At 34.8% G+C, this 21,814-nt stretch overlaps 1 protein-coding gene across 1 annotated transcript in view; it reads left to right on the top strand.

The window, feature by feature from the left end:
- The window catches only part of A2M (alpha-2-macroglobulin), a 40,289-nt gene that overhangs the window by 7,442 nt on the left and 11,033 nt on the right, over nucleotides 1–21,814 (top strand). The window contains exons 8-22 of the mRNA XM_039874274.1: nucleotides 406–526; nucleotides 1,274–1,388; nucleotides 1,533–1,642; nucleotides 3,567–3,728; nucleotides 5,853–6,080; nucleotides 6,310–6,373; nucleotides 7,519–7,661; nucleotides 8,221–8,370; nucleotides 10,741–10,905; nucleotides 11,330–11,438; nucleotides 12,751–12,859; nucleotides 18,356–18,584; nucleotides 19,369–19,495; nucleotides 19,856–19,977; nucleotides 20,356–20,407. Of these exons, the coding sequence (XP_039730208.1) occupies nucleotides 406–526; nucleotides 1,274–1,388; nucleotides 1,533–1,642; nucleotides 3,567–3,728; nucleotides 5,853–6,080; nucleotides 6,310–6,373; nucleotides 7,519–7,661; nucleotides 8,221–8,370; nucleotides 10,741–10,905; nucleotides 11,330–11,438; nucleotides 12,751–12,859; nucleotides 18,356–18,584; nucleotides 19,369–19,495; nucleotides 19,856–19,977; nucleotides 20,356–20,407 (2,006 nt within the window). The remainder of the gene's footprint in view (nucleotides 1–405; nucleotides 527–1,273; nucleotides 1,389–1,532; nucleotides 1,643–3,566; nucleotides 3,729–5,852; nucleotides 6,081–6,309; nucleotides 6,374–7,518; nucleotides 7,662–8,220; nucleotides 8,371–10,740; nucleotides 10,906–11,329; nucleotides 11,439–12,750; nucleotides 12,860–18,355; nucleotides 18,585–19,368; nucleotides 19,496–19,855; nucleotides 19,978–20,355; nucleotides 20,408–21,814) is intronic.

The raw sequence follows: 21,814 nt of genomic DNA, 5'->3' as shown, positions 1-21,814 counted from the left end.
GAATAAGAGACACCATCATATTAATAGTTTGTATTCCTGGGTAGTTTGTTTCTTCTTTTTGTTTTGTTTCATTGGTGTTATTTTTTGTCTTAAGAACAAGTGTAGTCTGATAATACGAAAGAATTTTTTAAGATGAAACTGAAAATTAAAAGTTAAGAAAAAAATACGATAAAAGAAGACTACAGTAAATTTCAGCTCATTGCACTGGAGACTTCTACAAGAAAAGGGTCATTACTTAACTGGGTCATTACATTACTCAACACTGAGCCCTGCAGATGGGGAGGTACAGATTAAAGGGAAATACAGAGAATAAATACACTGTAACTAAAAGAGAAAGTATAAATAGATAGAAAACGGGGATGTTCAATGTCTGTTTTGATTTATTTAGCAATGTTCTTATGACAGATACACATATGGAAAGCCAGTTCCAGGACATGTGACTATGAGCATATGCAGAAAATATAATAATCCTTCTAATTGCTTTGGTGGCGAGTCACAGGCTATTTGTGAGACATTCAGTCAGCAGGTAGGTGGAAAACTCTTTCTTCTAGCAACTAACAACCAAGCCATTGTTGACAAGCAGTGAGTTACAACATGGTGCTAACTCAGGAAGAGAGCAATTTATAAAAGAATTCTATACTAGCTATAGTAGTTTTCAAAAAAAAAAATCAGTGACAGCACAATAGGAATTATTTCTTGTAATTGTCCATTGTGCGGGTTCTTGGTGCATCAAGCATGCAGAAGTTGAACCAACTTCAATACCTGGCATCCAGGGTCATCTTTGGTAACTACTTGTATGAAGGAAGGAGAAAAAAAACAAAAACAAAAACATACTCCTTACCCACTTTGGCTGAGAAGCATCAGTTTTGCTCTTTCTGTGAGCAAAAACTGGTCACATAGCCCCACCTAGATGCCTGGGAGGCACAAAACACACTCCCTGGATGGGCAGTCACTTCCAAGCACAGCTGTATGCTTTGGGAGGGGAGCCAGGATTTGGTGAAGAGTAAGCTGCCTGTTATAGTAAGATTACCCCAAAATTTTTAGGCATTTCTCTCATTCATTCTAGGGAATACCAGCTACTAAGGAATACATCTGTCAATTATAAACTAGATACTGTCATGAAATGTAATAATAATCAACCCCTAGAAAATAGGTATTGTGTTCTTATCATAGGAAATACCTAGGTTGTTGTTTCCCCCAAAATCCCACAAGTTTAACTGACCACTGATCTGTCTAGTATTATGTTTTTGTATTTTATTTTATCCCCTCCTAGCTAAACAGCCAGGGCTGCTTCTCTCAGCAAGTAAAAACCAAGGCCTTCCAGATGAAGAGAGAAGAGTTTAAAATGGAACTTGAAGTGGAGGCTAAGATCCAAGAAGAAGGAACAGGTTTGTTTACCACATGAGTATGCAAGAAAAACAATAGGCATTGATTTATTTCTTTTGTCAAAGTATGAATTGAAAGGGAGGAGGTTGTATAAGAAGTTCAGGCAAATCATCCTTTAAGAAAAGAACTTTTTTCTTCTTTTACAGAAGTGGAATTAACTGGAAGAGGGTCCAGTGAAATAACAAGAACTATAACCAAACTCTCATTCGTGAAAGTGGACCCACACTTTAGACAAGGGATTCCCTTCTTTGGGCAGGTGGAGTAGTGTTTTTTATATGTCACTCTTTTTTTTTAATTTACTTATTTAAATTAGTTTCAGATATACAGTACATTGGTTAGACATCTATATAGTTCATAAAACGATCCCTCCAATTGCTCCCTCTCTCCTCTGGTGGAGTATTTTTCAAATCACAAATTGAACTGTGTATCACCACCTAATAAGCACAATCTATTCTGCTAAAACCTTACCTGATTATTGTTACCTGTTGATTAATATAACCAAGAGTATAAAACCATATAAAAATAAATCTGTTCCTCTGTAAATTTGTATAAAAAATCCATAAAAATCATTCTAAAGCACGCTCAAAATTAGACTTTTTCTTTCACTTTTGGGACAGCCTGTGTAATGTCATTCAATCTCTTTTCCACGGTTTACCAGGTAGTCTCAGATTTTTATGATATTTTCTCACAAGAATCTCAAAATTACATTATCCTTCTAACACTAACTTTGTATGGAAATGAGTGTGTAGGTAGCTTTAATTTTTATTTTAAAGGATAAAAAATTTTTGCTGTACCTAGTGTTTCTTTCCTGAGTATTATATTTATATTACTTTTTCTATAACAGCAAATTTTTTAAAAAAAACATAGTACACATAAGGATAAAGTACTGCTATTTAAGGTTCCCAGCTTCCAAAAATATAAATTTTCTCACAGATATACCAAAAAAAATTGTATTTTCTATTAAAGCAGATATGCAAATAGATCTTTCAGACTCCAGAAGTCTGAGATAATAGCTTTATGTACCCCAATTTGTAATTACTGTATATCATGTTCTTAATGGAAATGTTATAAGATTTCAGCTATGGAGAGTGTAAAAGACAGAGGGACTAGACATAGGAGTGGTGTAGTAAATTTTAGAATATTTTGATTATGTTATAACGGCAAACATATTCAGAAACTTTGGTCACTTCCTAAAATGCAGGTATAATCTGTGTTTTTAAATTGCTCAGAGCTATATTGTACATTTTTGATATTTCATTCCTGCTAAATAACTATTCCATTAGTCATAAGACTCTCTCGACAAAGAGAATCAGAATTTTGTGCTTATCCTTATCTTTGTACATACAACCAAAAGTTTATTAGCAACCTTAGATTTTTCTTAATCAATTGCAAATACTGATCTAAGCCTGCCACTGTGCTTCTTTCTACTGTAAATAGCTTATACTGAAAAAAAAAATCACCATCTTTATGGTCTAAACTGAACTACTTACTCATCTGCTGAGTTTAATATTATCAAGAATTTGAGTGTAGGGCTTTGTTTAATACTGTGCGCTTCTTCTCAGTTTTACATTTTTCACATGGGAAGTGCCTCATAAAATCTGCCTACCTTCCAAAAGTTTGAAAATCTTGGTTGAGAAGCAGATATATGTAAAACAACTAAAGAAGCACATAGGACAATGTATTAATTGCTTACTTTTACACAGTATCCTTCAAAACACTAATCCATTAAATGTAGTCTGTCGCACAACAGGAGGGGCTCAATCAATTTAGCTAATGAGTTGAAATTTTTCATGACTATATGATTTGTGCCATGTGACTCTCCAAAAGTAATATATGATACACAGCATTTCCAAAGTATCCACAGAATACATTTTTCAGTTTACCCGTTATTGTCTCTGTCACTTCACTCTGTATCTCTTTACACTGCTTTATTTTTCTTCTTTGGACTGATTACTACTAAATTAGTATATATTATTTATACAATTATTTAGCATTCATCTCTTACTAGATTGTAAGCTCGCTGATGGAAGAGACTTTATTTTGCTCACTGCTGTAGCCTCAATGCTTGGACCCATGTTCAACATATAGATTGCACTCAATAAATATTTCTGATAAGATGAATATGTTTGGCGCCTATTGGGTATTAGTTATATAACTGATTCATAGCTTTTAATCTTCAGGTGCGCCTAGTAGATGGAAAAGATGTCCCCATGCCAAATAAACTCATCTTCATCACTGCAAATGAAGCTAACTATGACTCCAATGCTACCACAGATGAGCATGGCCTAGTGCAGTTTTCCATCAACACCACAAACATTATGGGTACCTCCCTCACTGTCAAGGTAAGTTTTCAGCGAAGTGACCGATGATAGGAAGTAACTTTGGAAAAATGGTTGCAACCTAAAAGTGATGACATGTCCAAGTTGTGTTTAGTGTTATAGAGAGGGGGAAAAAATGGAAATTAGAGATCAATTTTAGTCCAACTTTGAAAAAGCTTATTAAAAAGGAGTTGGTATAGTTTTGTGGTTAAAAGCGTGGGTTCTACTTGTGCACTATTGCTGGAAATATAAAATGGTGCAACTGCTGTAAAAAAAACAGTATGGTAATTCCTCAACAACCTGAAAATAGAACTACCGTATGATCCAGTAATCCCACTTCTGGAAATATCTCCTAAAGAATTGAAAGCAGAGTCTCAAAGGGGTGTTTGCACACTCATGGTCGTAGCGGCACTGTTCGCAATAGCCACAAAATGGAATCAACCCAAATGTCTATGAGCAGGTGAATGGATAAATAAAATGTGGCAAATGCTTACAATGGAATAGTATTCAGCCTTAGAAAAGAAGAAAATCCTGTCATATGCTACAACTTGGCTGACGTAGCCTCGATGACATTATGCTAAGTGAAACAGCCAGTCACAAAAAAACAAATACTGTATGATTCCACCTATATAAGGTTTCTAAAGTAGTCAAAGTCATGGAAATTGAAAGTAAAATGGTGTCTGCCTAGGGCTGGAGAGACAAAGAAATGAGAAATTGTTTAATGGATATAGAGTTTTATTTTGTGGGATGAAAAAAATCTGAAGATCTTTTGCACACTACTTAATATTACCAAACTCTACACTTAAAAATGGTTAAGATGGTAATTTTACGTTGTGTGTTTTTTACTACAATTTTTTTTAAAAGGTATAGCTTCCAAAATCAAATAAATTAGGTTAAAATCCTGACTCAACTCTTTTTAAGAGCAAATAACTAATAACTTCGGTACTTCATTTTCTTATCTGTAAAATGGGTACAATATTGATACCTAACTTTTGAGGTTATCGTAGGGGTTAAATGAGGTATGACATGTTAAAGCACTTAGTAAGTCCCTTTAACTGTTAAATATTATTACTTCGAAAGCCCATTTTAACATCGTTTGTATTTAGTTTCAAATATATACACTCCGTAAATTATTGTTCTTACTTTATTTTTGCCCTGCTATTATAATTTTCTCCAGACTTTGTCCATACCCATATAATTTGCTTTCTATAGCATACAGTTCTTTATTCACCAATAAAGATGTAGATATATACATTTATAGATATATGGCTATATAATAGCTATTACATAATAATAGTGATAAAAACTCATTTTTTAGAATTTTTCATATCAACAAAAAGGGAATAAATAATATATTTTATCGATTCAGCTTTAAATAGTTGGCATAAAATCCCATACTTGTTATAAATGAAAATTAAATGTTTACTCGCTTATCTCAAATGTTTCTGTGTGCTAGGCACTACACTAGTCCTGAAAATGAAAATTCTATTTTTAAACGCTCCCTCTTTTGATGAACATTCATGTTATCACTATAATATACATTGAGATATGAACAAAGTGTTTTGCTGACATGAGATTCACTCATGCCACTTGAGAGGTGAGGATGAGGGTAGGGGAAGCCTGGAAAAACTAAAGAACAACTTCTACATGAAGAAAAATTGAAATAGAACCCAAATAGTAACTATGAACCTTAAGAGTCCAGAATCACAGGAAGCATTTTAAAAAATTAGCCTAAGACAACCCAAGAGAGGTCGACATTAGCCAATTCACCAATTCAACACTTGAATCAATGTTATTTACAGAAAGTGTTCCCAGTCCCCTAAGATTGCAATACTGCATTTACTCATAATACCTTTTTGAAACTCATCACAAATGAGGCATTGACTTTCTGAAATGCAATTCTTCAGTTTCTGAAGATTATTTAGTCTCCTCGATGAGGTTTCAATAGCTCAAGTGTCTCTGTATGCTTAGTAAAGTGGCCAAAGAAACATCAAGCAAGCTAATAAGAGCAAAGGATACCTCCCTTTACGATCTTCAAAAATATAGGTACTAGTTTAGGTAGAGCAGTAAACTAATGCAGTTTTGTGAAAACATTGATTCCCTGCAAGATATAACCTATAAAATAATATTGTTTTCCTAATTCATTAGGTCAAACACAAGGATCATAGCCCCTGCTACAGCTATCAATGGCTGTCAGAAGAAAATGAAGAAGCTTATCACACTGCTAATCGTGTATTCTCCCCAAGCAAGAGCTTTGTCCACCTTGAGCCTTTGCCTCGTGAGCTGCCCTGTGGCCACACTCAGACACTCAAAGCACATTATGTTCTGAAGGGACAGGTCCTACAGGAGCTGAAGGAGCTCTCATTCTATTACCTGGTGAGAAGGAAGGCCATCTCATTGACAAAAGTTCTCTGGGGGGCAAGGATTTATGAAGGTCTTTAGACATCACTCCTTTGAAAGTCAGTTTCTCTTTTGAAAGTTTGACTTCTCCTAGGGCTAATTTTGCAATAAAAAAAAAAAAAAAAGCATATCACATGGAGGGCAAAGACTGGTGGTAAGATCTCTGTCAAGAAAATTAAATTCCTTTTCATTTCTCTTTTTTCAGATAATGGCGAAGGGAGGCATTGTTCGAACTGGGTCTCATGTACTGCCTGTGGAGCAGGGAGACAGTGAGTATTTCTGTGATTCCACATTCCTGCCCTATTCTGACACATTCGCCCTTACATTGCAGAAATACCATGAATGGTTTCAAATATAGACAGGTAACTTCCATCTAACTCAATAAAGAAGCTGAGAAGGGAATGCAACATTTCTTTTATTCACCCTTTATCAAATATTTATTTTCTTTTCCTTCAGCATATTCTGTTCAGATTATTTAAAATATACATGTAGCAGTTTTATAATCTATGCTTACTCCAAATTTTCAAACCATAAATATTCATGGATCATCAAAATGTCATTCAAAATTGGTTTAATCAATGAAGAGAAGGTAAAATTTTGGACTGCCTTTTATATACTAGATCTTGTGCAAAGTGATTATATTTTTATATCATTTTTCCTTTTCAAAGATAGTGATGGTATATGAAGAGTTTAATCAGGTTCATCCACCATTGAATTGGACTCTCCCCATGAACAAATATGGAACAATATAAATCTCTGATAGTTTCTTCTATTCTGTGGAAGTCTAAAAGATCATTTACTAGAAAACTACTCTTTTGTTGCCTTTTTATAGCAACGCAGAAGCACCATAAGTAGACGTAGAAGTTTAATGCAACCTCTAAAGAATCTACATAGACATCAGCAAAAAAAAATAAAATAAAATAAAAAACTTCCAAAGGATCACAATGCTCCTCTTAAGAAATATAGAATGTTTTGTTCATAGAAGGTTAAGAGGATATAAGGATAAATACAATATGTTAAGCTTTTACTATTATAACTCACAACTTAGTTTCTATTTCCCTTCTCTAATGTGAAGTCTAGATGAAATGGTAGCCAAGTGGATGTCTCCACACTCTTAGCATCAGAACTTTATATAGGTTGGCTAAAAGTAAAAATTAGTGAGAAACCATGATTTAAGAGAGAAAAGAGAGCTTTACAAAGGTTTTTCTAAAGCTAGAGTTCTTAGAGATACAGAGTTCTTAGAGACAGTCGTCCATTTACTACATATTGTTTATTACATCTATTACACCTATTAATAGAAACAATCATTAACCAGACCAGGTTCCTAAATGGCTTTGGACAGTACGAAATTTTCATTTTAACCCTGAGGAGATGTCTAGCCCATGATCACTTTCTCATTCTCTCTGTGCTACAGTGAAAGGTCATTTTTCTGTGTCGGTCCCCGTGGAGTCGGACCTTGTTCCCATTGCTCGATTGCTCATCTATGCCATTTTACCTGATGGGGAAGTGGTGGGGGATTCTGCGAAATATGAGATTGAAAATTGTCTGGCCAACAAGGTGGGTGTTTCATACCATAAATTTTTTAACATTAAATCTAGAAGTTACTATTGTTATCAATTATTTTCTATATGTGAACATTGGGACCAAAGGGATTAAATAAATTCTGCAGAGAATTTCAGCAAGGAAATGGTAGAGTCACACTACGAAGCCATGTCATTTGACTCCTAGCTTGTTCCTTTTTTCTATGAGGAGATGTTGGGAAATATGTAAGCAAGTTTTTAACTACTAAAGAGCCAAAAGAAAAATACAGGAACAGCTAGAATCATTTGCATTCTACCTGCAGTTAATGAACACTTCACCATGTTTCAAAGGTAATAATGGCATCTCAAATTTAGTAAGTTATAAGATTAGAAATCACTATAATGGTCCAACTGATTCTTGCAAATCAGAGTAAATTGTTGGGGACAAAAAAGCCTCAAGCCTTACATAGTGCCAACCACTGCAAATTCAAACAAAGTGATTATGCACTGAATGAGAGCAGCACTCAGAAAATGCTGGTGAATGCATAGCTAAATTGGGAAATTTGTTTTTCTGACCTTTCTCCTCAATTCCACAGGTGGATTTGAGCTTCAGCCCAGCACAAAGTCTTCCAGCCTCACATGCCCACCTGCGCGTCACAGCTTCTCCTCAGTCCCTCTGTGCCCTTCGTGCAGTCGACCAAAGTGTGCTGCTCATGAAACCTGAGGCAGAGCTCTCCCCGTCCTCGGTGAGTTCCTCAGCCTCGGGGGTCTGGAAGAGCCAGGCAAAGGTCTCCAGGCAAGAAGAAATGCCTGAGTAGGACAGGTTCTAGTACAATTATATTTATTTAGGAGTGAATTGTTTTGAGCTCTTTTATGTATACTTTTTTTGGTAAAGATATTTCATATGAATATAGATAGTTGCATAGATGATAGATAGATAGATAGATAGATGATAGATAGATAGATAGATAGATAGATAGATAGATAGATAGATAGACAGATAGATAGATAGATAGATAATATATAAACGGAGATAGATATAGATTAAATAGATGATAGATAGGTAGATTATAGATAGATGATAGATAGATAGATAGATAGATATAGATAGATAGATAGATAGATAGATGATAGATAGATAGATAGAATGATGAAATGAATGGAGAAAATGAATGAATGAATGAATGAATGAATGAATGAATGAATGAATGGAATGAATGAATGAATAGATGAATGAATGAATGAATGAATGAAGATAGATAGATAGATAGATAGATAGACAGACAGACAGACAGACAGACAGACAGACAGATGATGGATAGGTAGATGATAGATGATAAATGATAGATAAATAGATGATAGATAGATAGATAGATTGACCATCAGACAGATGATAGATACGTATGTACATACATATATACATACAGATAACATTATACACCATCCCAAGTCCCTGAAATCCTAGAACTCTGTGAAATCAATAAATAATAGGAGTTTTCAAACACGTTTTAACATTTTGAAAAGCCTAACAAAATGATATGTTTACCTGCACTAAGACTGCACAGGCTAAAGAAGTGTCAGATTCCTATTTTTGTAAGAATTATATCAGTTGAAATATTGAATGTCCCAAGATGAACATAATTTCAGAAGGAAGATATGGATTGTCTCTGATGAGTAAAAATTAGGGGAAAAAATGATTTACTATATGATAACTTATATTAATAAATAAAATCTTTTAAAATTGGGTTAACAGAAAAAATAGAAAAAGTGCATGCTGGAGTGGAACAATAAGAAACTACTTAACAACATGTACTAATAGTCATTTGTTCATATCCTCTAATGTTCAATATGAGGTCAAATGGAATAATCTCTTACTAAAGTTTTTTACCATCAAAATTTTACAAAGAGAAAATTATATTTTTACTTTCCTAAAAGGAGAACTTTTAAGAAAAGATTTATTACCTTTTGGTCCTTCCAGTAGGATTTAATTGAAAATATTGTAATAATTCTAAGGCAGTACTGAGTACATTTCAATAGTGGGAGCAAAGGGATATGTGGAAAAATAACACTAATATTTTGTGTTTTATAACATAATTTTATAGTTCTCAAGGTTTTGGGGTTTTTTTTAATTACAACAACCCTGGTGGATAGATGAGGCAGAAAATCCTATTAATTTGTTAATAATAAAACAAAAGCTTTCAAGTACTTAATTGTAGACCTGTGTTAGAACTCTAGTCTCTCTCAATCTTTGAAAGTGTTTTACTAATGAAACACTTTGTTACAAGTAGCATAAACAAATCATTCAACACATATTTATTTAGTGCCTACTATGTCCTAGATGTGCCTACTGTGTATTGAAGTTCTGGAGATCTAGTAGCGAACTAATGGAAAGACAAAAGTTTATATTCTCATGAAAATTACATTTCCATAGATGAGACAGATAATAAGAGAAAAATAAGCAGAAAGGAGAAATGGAAAATAGTAAGAGGGAGCTGCCTTTGAGAAAGTATTTAATTTCATTACACTACTCACTTTGCTAATCTAGTCTTATCAATCAATGTTAAACTCTTATGAATATAATACAGTGCACCTATCAGCATTTTTATGCTTGCCTTAGTCTTCAAATAAATTTGAAAGCATTATATCTGGTATTTTGCAGTTTAAGTTTTACGTATTTGTAAAGATCTGGAGCATTTTGTTCCAATGAATAATACCTAAGGAAATACTATCCTGTTCTTTATGGCAGATGTATACTTATTCATGTGAGTCAGCTGTTAACCACAAGGTAGAGACAAAACAATCATTTTATTCTATCACATTAAAGCTTCGTACAATGTTTCAAATATAGGGAATCTCCATTACTCTTAATAAAATTTTACTTCATTCTAGTATGACGTCTAAGTTTTGCCTTTGTGTAACAAAGTATTATGATCTTTGCTTAGATAAGAATGTTGTAGATTTTTCTCCTAAAATTATTAAAAATTTTCAAAATCATCTTCCCTCTAAATTTCTGAAGCAACAGAGACACTCAAAGACTGATGATTATTTTTTTCTTTTCCCCTTGCACTGAAAATATCACAAATCAGCTTGTTCTTTTGTTCTTTGCATTTGTACAGGTTTATAACCTACTACCAGTAAAAGACCTCACTGGTTTCCCTGAAAGTTTGAATCAACAGGAGGAAGATGATGGAGACTGTGTCAATCGCCATGTCTATATAGATGGAATCATCTATTCCCCAGTGTCAACTACAAATGAAAAAGATATGTATAGCTTCCTACAGGTAAATTCCTTATATTGTAGATGGTCATCTCTTAAGGTTCAAAAATATTATATATTAAAAAATTATTTATTTTAATGCCTTTATATCATAGTTGAGGGTAATGGAACACAAAAAGGTCAAGTGACTTCTCCAAGGCCACCAATGAGATCTACTAATAGCAAAGAGCCAGTATTGTAACTTTTCAGACTATTATTCAAGTTTTCTTCTTTTTGCTGAAATTTATTGCCTTGTTAAAATAATGACTGTTGAGTTTTAAAAACAGAATGAAATTACCTCTAAATGTATGCCAATATCCCTTATACAGATGCGAACATTAAAAGTTTAATATTAAGCTAATCAAAATTGTTGATTCAGTGAAAAAAAGTATGTGCCTATATATTTTTATGATCTTTATGTACTGATTAAGTGATAATTTTCTTCACAGGATATGGGCTTAAAGGTATTTACCAACTCAAAGATTCATAAACCTAAAGTATGTTCACAACATCAGTTCCATCCAGTGGCAAAATCTCAAAGACTGTTAGATTTTTCAGGTAAAAAAATAATAATAAAAATTAATTACCTAATATATTGAACCAAATCAAAAAAAATTAAGATAAAATGTAATAAAATTAACAAAAAGAGGATTCATGATTCAGATATATTAAGATTCTTGGATCAAGGTCACATAGCAAGACAAACCTCAAAATTCTGATTGTGTCAAGCCCCGCCATAGACAAAGCTGGAAGGAATACAAGGCAGATTGTGAAGTGTTAGAAGAGAGTATAGATATGCAAAGTAAAAGATTACTTCTGATTGAGGAATCAGGAAAGCCAGTCATAAAGAATCTGTATCTAGTGAATAAAGATATGTGGAGTTGAAAAGGGAAGAGAAAGTTTCCAGACACAGGATCAGTGTAAACAGAAATAGAAGTGTTCACAAGTAGAACTACATTCTCACCAGTCAAGTGAAGAAACTCTTTAACTTCCCCCAAAACATCAGCCAATATTCATGTTGAAATCACACTTGTTTGTCAATGATATGGACTACTTCTTTGATGAGTCAGGTAGTAATCAAGCATTTATTTACAGTCTGATGTTATCAAATCATGGTTGAATGTAGTTGAGTACAAACCAAAGAGTTAAAAATGAGAAAAACATTCAGGGAGAATCAATTGTCTATATGGAATTTAAATGAATATTATTATATATCTTTATTATTGTTTATAATTTTTATTCTATAATTCTTTATCAGTAAGATTTATAGTAAACTTATGTATGTACAAGTATATGTATGCGTATTTTTCCAGAGAGCTGGTTGTTAAAATATTTACCAGCACACCAGGAACAGAAGGTAAATAGGGTAAGAGATACTAACTCTGATCTCCTGATACATATGGGAATAAAGAACTTTTTCATTCTCTCTTCTTTCACTCCTGTAAACTGTTTTTCAAATCCACTGTCATAATGTCTGGGTATGATTTTTTTTGCTCCCACAGAGGAACATGCCAAATGAAAACTTTGACTTTTTCCCTTTTCTCACCCCATGTCATAAAACTCTCCACTTGCACAATGTGTAATAGTCACAGAAAACTCTCTCACAGACAATCCAAGTCTCTTTCTGCCTCTAGGTCTCCATATTCTCTGTTTGTGACTCTCTGCCCCCACCTCACTCCTAGCTTATTTTAACACTTCAGAATTCAGCTGAAACATTACATCCTCAAGGAAGCCTTCCCTTAACACCCAAGTGTCCTGTCCTGGTTCCTATTTCATCACCCTATTTATTTCTTTTACAGTACTTATTATAATCTCACATAAACATTATCTTTATATTTATTGTTTCTCTCTCCTTCCTCACTTACCATAGATGGACTTAGAAGAGCCCATGATTTTATAGTGCACGTTCCAGAGCCTCTCACAGAGACGGTGCGAAAGTACTTCCCTGAAACATGGATCTGGGACTTGGTGGTAGTGGAGTAAGTAACTTTCTTTAAATATAAAATGCAACGATATAGATTCCTCAGAATTTTCCATTTCTGGCTAATATTTCAAATTCTAAATTTTTCTTTTAGACACATTGCTATTTTCAGGAGAGATTTTTTTAACTTTTTAAAAATTAAGTTTTTTGGGGTAACATTGGTTAATATTATATAATTTTCAGGTGTACATTATAATTGGACAGCTGTATATTCTATTGTGTGTTCAGCACCCAAAGTCCAGTTTCCTTCAGATACCATATATTTGATCCCCTTTACCCACTTCACCCTCTCCCTAAACCCTATATTTGACCCCCTTTACCCCATCTATCTCCCCCCTCCTCCCCCACTCCCTACCCTCTGGTAACCACTAGTCAATTTCCATGTCCCTAAGTCTATGTTTGTCCTGTTCATTTGTTGCTTTTAGGTTTACATCCCACATATAAGTGATATCATGTGGTTTTCAACTTTTTCGGTCTGGCTTATTTCGCTTAGCATGATTATCTTGAGGTCTATCCATGTTGTCACGAATGGCAGCATTTCATCTCTTCTTATGGCTGAGTAATATTCCATTGTATATATGTATCATAGCTTCTTTAGCCATATATCTATCATAGGACACTTCGGTTGCTTCCATGTCCAGGCCACTGTGAATAATGCTGCTATGAACATCAGTGTGCAAATATCTTTTTGGATATGAGTTTTCAAGTCTTTGGGGTAAATACCCAGTAGAGAGATTGCTGGATCATACAGTAGATCAATTCTTAGTTTTTTGAAGAAACTCCATACTGTTTTCCATAGTGGCTGTACCATTTTGCAGCCCCACCAGCACTATGAGAGGGTTCTTTTTCTCTGCATCCTCTCCAACATTTGTTATTACTTGTCCTGTTGATTATAGCTATTCTAACAGGTGTGAGATGGTATCTCATTGTGGTTTTGATTTGCATTTCCCCTTTACCCCATCTACTTCTCTCCTCCTCCTCTACCCGCTACCCTCTGGTAACCACTAGTCAATTTACATGTCCCTAAGTCTCTGTTTGTCTTGTTCTTTTGTTAGCCATTTGTATATCCTCTAGGGAGAAGTGTCTGTTCAGGTCCTCTGCCCATTTTTTGATTGGATCATTTGTTTTTTGGTCATTATTGAGTTGTATGAGTTCTTTGTATATTTTGAATATTTGGCCCCTATTGGAGGCATTGCAATATATTTCCCTATTTGGATTATTGTCTCTTTACCTTGTTGATGATTTCTTTTGCTTAGCAGAAGCCTTTTAGTTTCATGTAGTCTCATTCATTTATTTTAGCTTTTACTTCCCTTGCCTTTGAGGTCAAATTCATAAAATCCTCTTTAAGTCCAAGGTCCTTGAGTTTAGTTCCTATGTTTTCTTCTATGCATTTTATTGTTTCAGGTTTTATATTTGGGTCCATAATCCATTTTGAGTTAATTTTGGTGTGTGGGGATAGACAACAGTCTAGTTTCATTCTTTTGCAGGTGGCTTTCCAGTTTTCCCAGCACCATTTATTGAAGAGGCTTTCCTTTCTCCACTGTATGTTTTTGGCTTTTTTGTCGAAAATTATTTGCCTGTGTAAATATGGGTTTGCTTCTGGACTCTCAATTCTGTTCCATCGGTCCGTGTGTCTGTTTTGCTGCCAATACTCTGCCTTTATGATTACTGTCGCTTTGTAGTATAATTGGAAATCAGGCAGAGTGATGCCTCCAGTCTCGTTCCTTTTTCTCAGGATGGCTTTGGCAATTTGGGGTCTTTTGTCTTTCATACAAATCTGATGATTTTTTGTTCTATTTCTTTAAAAAAATGCCGATAGGATTTTGATAGGGATTTCATTAAATCTGTATAATGGTTTAGGTAATAAGGTCATCTTAACTGTGTTGATTCTTCCAATCCATGAACACAGAATATCTTTGCATTTCTTTGCATCTTCTTCAATTTCTTTTAATAGGGTCTTATAGTTTTCATTATATAGGTCTTTCACATGTTTTGTTAAATTTATTTCTAGGTATTTTATTCTTTGTGCTGCAGTTGTAAAAGGAATTATTTTTTCCACTCTTTCTTCTACCACTTCATAATTAGAGTATAGAGATGCTATAGATTTTTTAATGTTGATTTTGTATCCAAAAATTTTACCGTATTTGCTTATTGTTTCTAGTAGTGTTCTTGTGGAGTCTTTAAGGTTTTCCATATAGAGAATCATGTCATCTGCAAATAGTGACAGTTTGACTTCTTCATTTCCTTTTTGGATGCCTTTTATATCTTTCTCTTGTCTGATTGCACTTGCTAGGACCTCCAAAGTATGTTGAATAACAGTGGTGATAGTGGACAGCCTGGCCTTATTCCTGATCTTAGAGGGAAGGTTTTTAGTTTTTCACCATTAAGTATAATGTTGGCTGAGGGCTTGTCATATATGGCCTTTATTATGTTAAGGTACTTGTTAAGGTACTTTTCTTCTAGACCAATTTTGTTAAAGAGTTTTGATCATAAATGGTAGCTGCATCTATTGATATGATCATATGGTTCTCATTTTTTCATTTGTTTATGTGGTGTATCACATTAATCGATTTGCCTATGTTGAACCATCCCTGCACCTTTGGGGTGAAGCCCACTTGATTGTGGAGTACAATCTTTTTAATACGTTGCTGTATTCGGTTCACTAGTATCTTATTTAGGATTTTTTCATCTGTGTTTATGAGAGATACTGGTTTTTAGTCTTCTTTTTTTGTGTTATTCTTACCAAGTTTTGATACCAGAGTAATATTGGCCTCATAAAATGAGGGGAAGTATTGCCTCCTCTTCGATTTTTTGGAAGAGTTTGAGGAGAATAGGTATTAAATCTTCTTTGAATGTTTGGTAGAATTCACTGGTGAAGCTATCTGGTCCTGGACTTTTACTTTTTGGTAGGTTTTTGATGATCATTTCAATTTCCATACTGCTTTGGTATGTGATTATCATTACGAATATGTAAAGTATATATATATATATATACAGTCATCCATTTTCTTCTGCACATGCCTTATCTCCATTCCCCTTTGTGAATTTGGATCTTTGAATCCTCCCCTTTTCAGTCATTGTTGTCTCAGTTTGTCCCTATGTATGCTGAACATTCATTATTATCTTGCTATAAGCAATTTTCTTCTATTGTTTAAGCTTATAATGCCCTGTTCTTAATAAGGATTGCACTGTGCTTCTATTTGCCTGATAGTCACCTTACTCTTAATTGTGAATTTTTTTTTTTTGCATTTTGTTTTAGGTAAGCTGACCCCATTCAGTATTTCCTGTGGTGCAGGCCTCATAGTGGAGAATTCCCTCAATTTTTGTATGTCTGGAAAGGTCTTTATTTCTCCTTCATATCTAAAGGAGAGCTTAGCTGGATTCATTACTCTTGGCTGGTAGTTTCTTTCACTTAATAGTTTAAATATTTGATTCCACTCTTTTCTGGCTTGTAAGGTCTGTGCTGAGAAGTCCGATGATAATCTAATGGATTTCCTTTAAAAGTTACCCTTTTCTTCTCCGTGGCTGCCCTGAGAATTCTTTGTCATTGATTTCTAATAATTTTAATACAATGTGTCTTGATGAAGCCCTTTTTTGGTTGAGATAATTGGGTGTTCTGTTGACTTCTTGAATTCAAGCTCCTGCTCATTTCTTAGATTTGGGAAATTCTCATCAACTATTTGTCTGAAAATGCTTTCTAGTCCCTGCTCCTTTTCCTCGCCTTTGATAATGCCCATTATTCTTATGTTTCCTCTCCTGATGGTATCAGCTAGTTCTTGAATTTCTCTTTCATTATTTTTCATTCTTCAGTTTCTCTCTTCTTCCTTCTGATTTATTTCTAGATTTCTGTCTTCGATATCACTGATCCTTTCCTCCATTTGGTCGACTCTATTTCCCAAGCTTGCTATTTCATTTTTCAGCTCTTACAGTTTATTTTTTTTATCTCCAGAAGATCTATTCTGTTAATCTCCTTGCTCTACTCGTCTAGGTGTTTTTTCAATTCTTGAAATTGTTGGTATGACTTGTTTCAGAACTCACTGAATTTTTTTCAGAAGTACCTCCTGAATTCTCTGTCATTTAAGTTGCATAATTCTATGGCTGTAAGCTTATTTTCTGGAGATTTTTCTCTTTCTTTCTGAGATGCCTTGTCACCTTGGTTGTTCATGGTGTTTAATGGACTATTTCTCCACCTGGGCATTAATGGAAATGTATTCTGTTTTGTTTTGTTTTTTTCCAGAAAGAAGATTTATTATATAAAAGTCTCTCTTTAGCCTGTTGCAAAGAAGGTGCTTTTCTTTTGGTTTCCATTAGGTGGCGTCTAAGTCTCTTGGATCCCTGCTTTATATAAAGCCTTATAATGCCTTTTTATTTTCTTATAGATATTTAATCATGCTCACTACCCTCAGTTTCAGTCTCTGTCAGTGTCAGTGACAGTCTCAGCTGAGTTTGCTCAGATTCCCCTGGGGCTCCGCAGCGTTCGATCTCAGAGGATATGGGGGGAGGGCCCTTCTGGGTTGGGAGTTGGGGGCTGCAGCTCAGCCTCCGTTTAGCAACCAAGGTCAGTAAAAATCAACTGCTGTTTTTCTGCTGTCCCACTTCTCTGCCTTCTGCCCTGATGACCGGGCCCTGCCTCCAGCTGCATGGAACTCACAACTCTCCCAGGCAAGACTGTTCAGGGAACTCGCCACACCTTCTCCCCTGCCCCTCCTTCTACAGGGAGCTCAGGCTGTGAGAGGCAGCTTCTTTGTTTCTCCCAGTCTACTGCCCGACATCCGGGGTTCTGACCTGTTGTAGCTCTTATGCGTAGATCCCATGCTCAGACATGCCGGTGTGCAGTTTGGGTGTTTTTTGTTGAGTTTTATATGTTCAGTTTATTGTTGTTTCATGGGGAGAGATCTGGGGACATCTCTCACTGCGCCATGTTTCTCCAAATCTTCCTTCAGGAGAGAGTTAACATAAATACTTCTGCTATGAATTCTCACTAATCTTATTGTATCAGAGCTAAGAAATTTTGCACAAATTTAATTCTAAGATTTCCAGAAAATGGGCATAAGGACTAAATATAACCAAACACTGCGTGGTTTAACACCTATAAAAGTTTCTTTACCGGTCATTGACCTTGAGTTAAGCACAGAATCAGTCAGGCCAACTACACACAGTAGTAGAAGAATCAAAAATTATAAACCTGTCCTCAGTGGAACAATATTTTGAAGAGAAAAATTTAAGAACCATCTCAAGTTACATATTTAGTTTCTAACTATATTGTCTATAATAGATTATACTACAGCTATATTTCTATAGGAGATTCTGATACAGACTAGAATAGAAAACAGTCAGAGTTGGAAGAAAAGGAGTTATACATTCCCAATTTAAGCCTTGTTTATACTCACCATTATTGGTATTTCTACTGAGTGCAACCAAGTTATGAATAGAATTATTTGTAGGGCTTATTTAACTGCTTACTTCTTGTTCTTTACATTGCTATCCTCCCCAGCTCCTCAGGTGTGGCTGAAGTAGGATTAACAGTCCCTGATACCATCACTGAGTGGAAGGCAGGGGCTCTCTGCCTATCCAATGACACTGGACTTGGTCTCTCTCTTCCGGCCTCTCTCCGAGTCTTCCAGCCCTTCTTTGTAGAGCTCACAATGCCCTACTCTGTGATCCGTGGAGAGGCCTTCACACTCAAGGCCACTGTCCTAAACTACCTTCCCAAATGCATCCGGGTAAGGACCTCTCTTTCTTAAACTGAGCACAAGTTTAATTAAATTAAAAATTGCATTCTTAGGAATATTAACAAACTCCTGCTGAGTACATTTTGCACACAGGAGTTTGTTAATATTCTTAGGAATATTAACAAACTCCTGTGTGCAAAATGTACTCAGCAGGAGAATAGTATCAGAGATATTGATATGTATATTCATAATTATGGTTGCTGATATCTCCACATACCAGATACAACTTAAAATAAGTTTTTGACCCTTATCACAACTTTCTAAAATTAGGAAGTTTGTGTAGTACGCAGAATTCTGACATGGATGACAAAAATCGTTAGGCTCCATTTTCATGGCTTAGATTCTTCAAGGTTTCAAAATCCACATTCCTATATATTTAACTTTTCATGTATTATTAATTACATTATTTAAAAATTATTTGGGAGCATCTTACCCCTGTTTAAACCATAACTCTTTATAAATTTTGTATATTCTGCTGGGAAAGCTGAGAGAACAGTCAGGATTCCAGACCAAACAAGTGGTGCTTCGACAGGCAACATGCCATCATGACTTTTCCTCACCTGTGGTCCCACTGCATGAAAGAGCAGATTATAACAAAACACTAGTATTTAGAGGTCAAATCTGCCTACAATGTACTAGGCCTTCATTTATATCATATTAGATATTAGGCAACCTAAAACTAACCAATCCTCCAATATACTTTATTTTAAGCCATTCTCCCTTTGGTCCCCTTTTTCCTCTGATCTCTTTGTCTCTGTCTCACATGTGGTTTCAGGTCAGTGTACAGCTAGAAGCCTCTCCTCTATTCCTAGCTGTCCCAGGAGAGAAGGAACAAGAGTCTCACTGCATCTGTGGAAATGGCCGACAAACTGTGTCCTGGGCAGTAACTCCAAAGTCACTAGGTGAGGGTCAGTCTCCTAGAAACTACTCAATCCTATTCAAGGATTGTGTATCACTGGGATCTTTATATCCAGTTCTACTTCCCTCAGGCAATGCCACCCCCACCTCCACAGATGGTAGAATTTTTTTCTTTGTTCTTATTCTAGGATGTCTAGAAGGATATTTCCACTTCCCTCACCTTCATTTCTACCTTGAATGCTCGGTATCATTCTTCTCTAGTTTATGCTGCTTCCATTTCTGCTCCTGTGTTTTTATAAAACCAAAAAAAGGGGGAGAGGGTTACAGAATATTTATAAATGTTGTAGTTTAGAGGTATGGAGGAAGTGGGAAATGGTGCTCATCTCTGTTGGTCCTTTTTTCAGGGAGTGTGAATTTTACTGTGAGCGCAGAGGCTCTGGAGTCTCGAGAACTGTGTGGGACTGAGGTAGCTGTGGTCCCTGAATATGGAAAAAAAGACACAATTATCAAGTCCCTTTTGGTTGAAGTAAGTAATCTTGCCTATTGTCCAGGTCATAATGAGTCAATAAAAACAATGATGAGTCCAGTTGACTTTCTAACTTTTAGGTAAGGAGGGCTAAATAATACATTGTCATAATATTATTTTATAGATATATAATCTGTATTTGTCTCTATCTCTGTCTCCCCATCTCTGTCTGTCTCTCTCTATTTTGTCATTTTCCCTTCACTTTCTCATCTATCAACCTGTCTCCTTCATATTGCTCATAGAATTTATTTGTATAATATATTTGAAAATCAGTTCCAATTCTTCTCTTTACTATCAAGACATTTATGGTTCCCCTATCATTACACATGTCCTGAAAGTCAATCCATTCTCACCTCTAACTTTTCTTTCCACTTAAAGCCTGAAGGGTTAGAGAAGGAGGCAACATTCAACTACCTGCTCTGTCCATCAGGTAAGAGTCAGCCTTCATAATTCAAATAACATTGACTAAAGTTCGTATAACATTTAAAATTCAAAGAATTTTATACATTATTTCTATATTTTCTCTATGAGGTAAGTAGAACCCAAAGAACCATAACCTGCTTGACAAATGAGAAAATTCATCTTAGAGAGGTCAAGTAATTTGATCAGAACAGGATCACTAGCTCATGCATTCTGAATCATTTTTTTCTTACGGCACCTATGCAAACCCAAAAATATCTTTCTGACCAGTGTATGATGTGGTTATAGGTAGAAAGTGGGTAGAATGAGAATATTTCCAAGAGGATATTTCTTTGAATATTTAGTAATAGAATATATATGGGTAGCCAAATTCAGGCCACTCCACCAGTGAGTTTTGTATAACAAATAGCATTTGATAATGGGACCATGCTATTTCCCAAAGAAAAAGTTTTCATAGACTGTATTATTACTGTCGTATTGATATTTGTTTGATGCCAATCTTGTACCTAATGCTCTATCAGTCATTTGTTAGGGACTAAAGAAGCTTACAGTAAAAGATATAATTTTATCTTGGTGAATTTTCTAGTCTACATAAAAAGACTTATAGAAATTTGGTACACTAAGAAATTTATCAACACAAAGTGTTCTCGCCTCAAATCGATGTCAAATCAACATCATTCATGTTGTTTGCCTTTCTGTCTACCTACTAATTTCTGTTCACTATGATTTTTATATTGCCAAGACTCAAAATATGTAAAATATGTTCTAAAAACATAATTGCCTGATTGTTTAGCCATATTTCTACATTTAAGTAAACTTAATATTAACACCACATCTTTTTGTCATGGTTTCTCCTCCAATTCTGAGTTCTTCATTTTGATTTATGTTGAGTCTAGAGGTAATCATCAAGCAGTTTTATTAAAATTAATTTTAATTACCCATGTGATACAAAAATACATTCTCCTTTAAAAAACAAAACAGAACTTCATATGAAAAGCTAATGCCACCTCCTACAGTCTTTTTCAAAACTTTAATGATCATCTATGGATGTTTATAAATAATATGTGTAGATGAATTTCTTTGTCTATATATGATTTATATGCATGGAATAAGTTTCATTCTATAACTTGCTTCTTTTTTACTCAGGAACTTGTCTTAGAAATTTATCCATGTTAAATTATAAATCTAGGTAATTCCTCTTAGTTCTCTTTAATTCCATACTATCAATATGTCACAGTTCTGCTTGGTTCTTTAGCCATTCCCAAATTGGTTTTTCTAACTATTTGTCAGAATGAATGAATTTCTGAATTACATGCATGCATGCATGCATATATACACACATATATACATATATTCATACATACATAAATGCAGGTCTCTTTGTGTACATATGCAAGTATATTTAAGGTAGATACCA

This window comes from Pteropus medius, unplaced genomic scaffold (genome assembly GCF_902729225.1).
Source record: "Pteropus medius unplaced genomic scaffold, Ma_sr-lr_union100, whole genome shotgun sequence".
In the NCBI taxonomy this organism is placed as follows: Eukaryota; Metazoa; Chordata; class Mammalia; order Chiroptera; family Pteropodidae; genus Pteropus; species Pteropus medius.
This window is presented reverse-complemented; position numbering and strand designations above follow the sequence as displayed.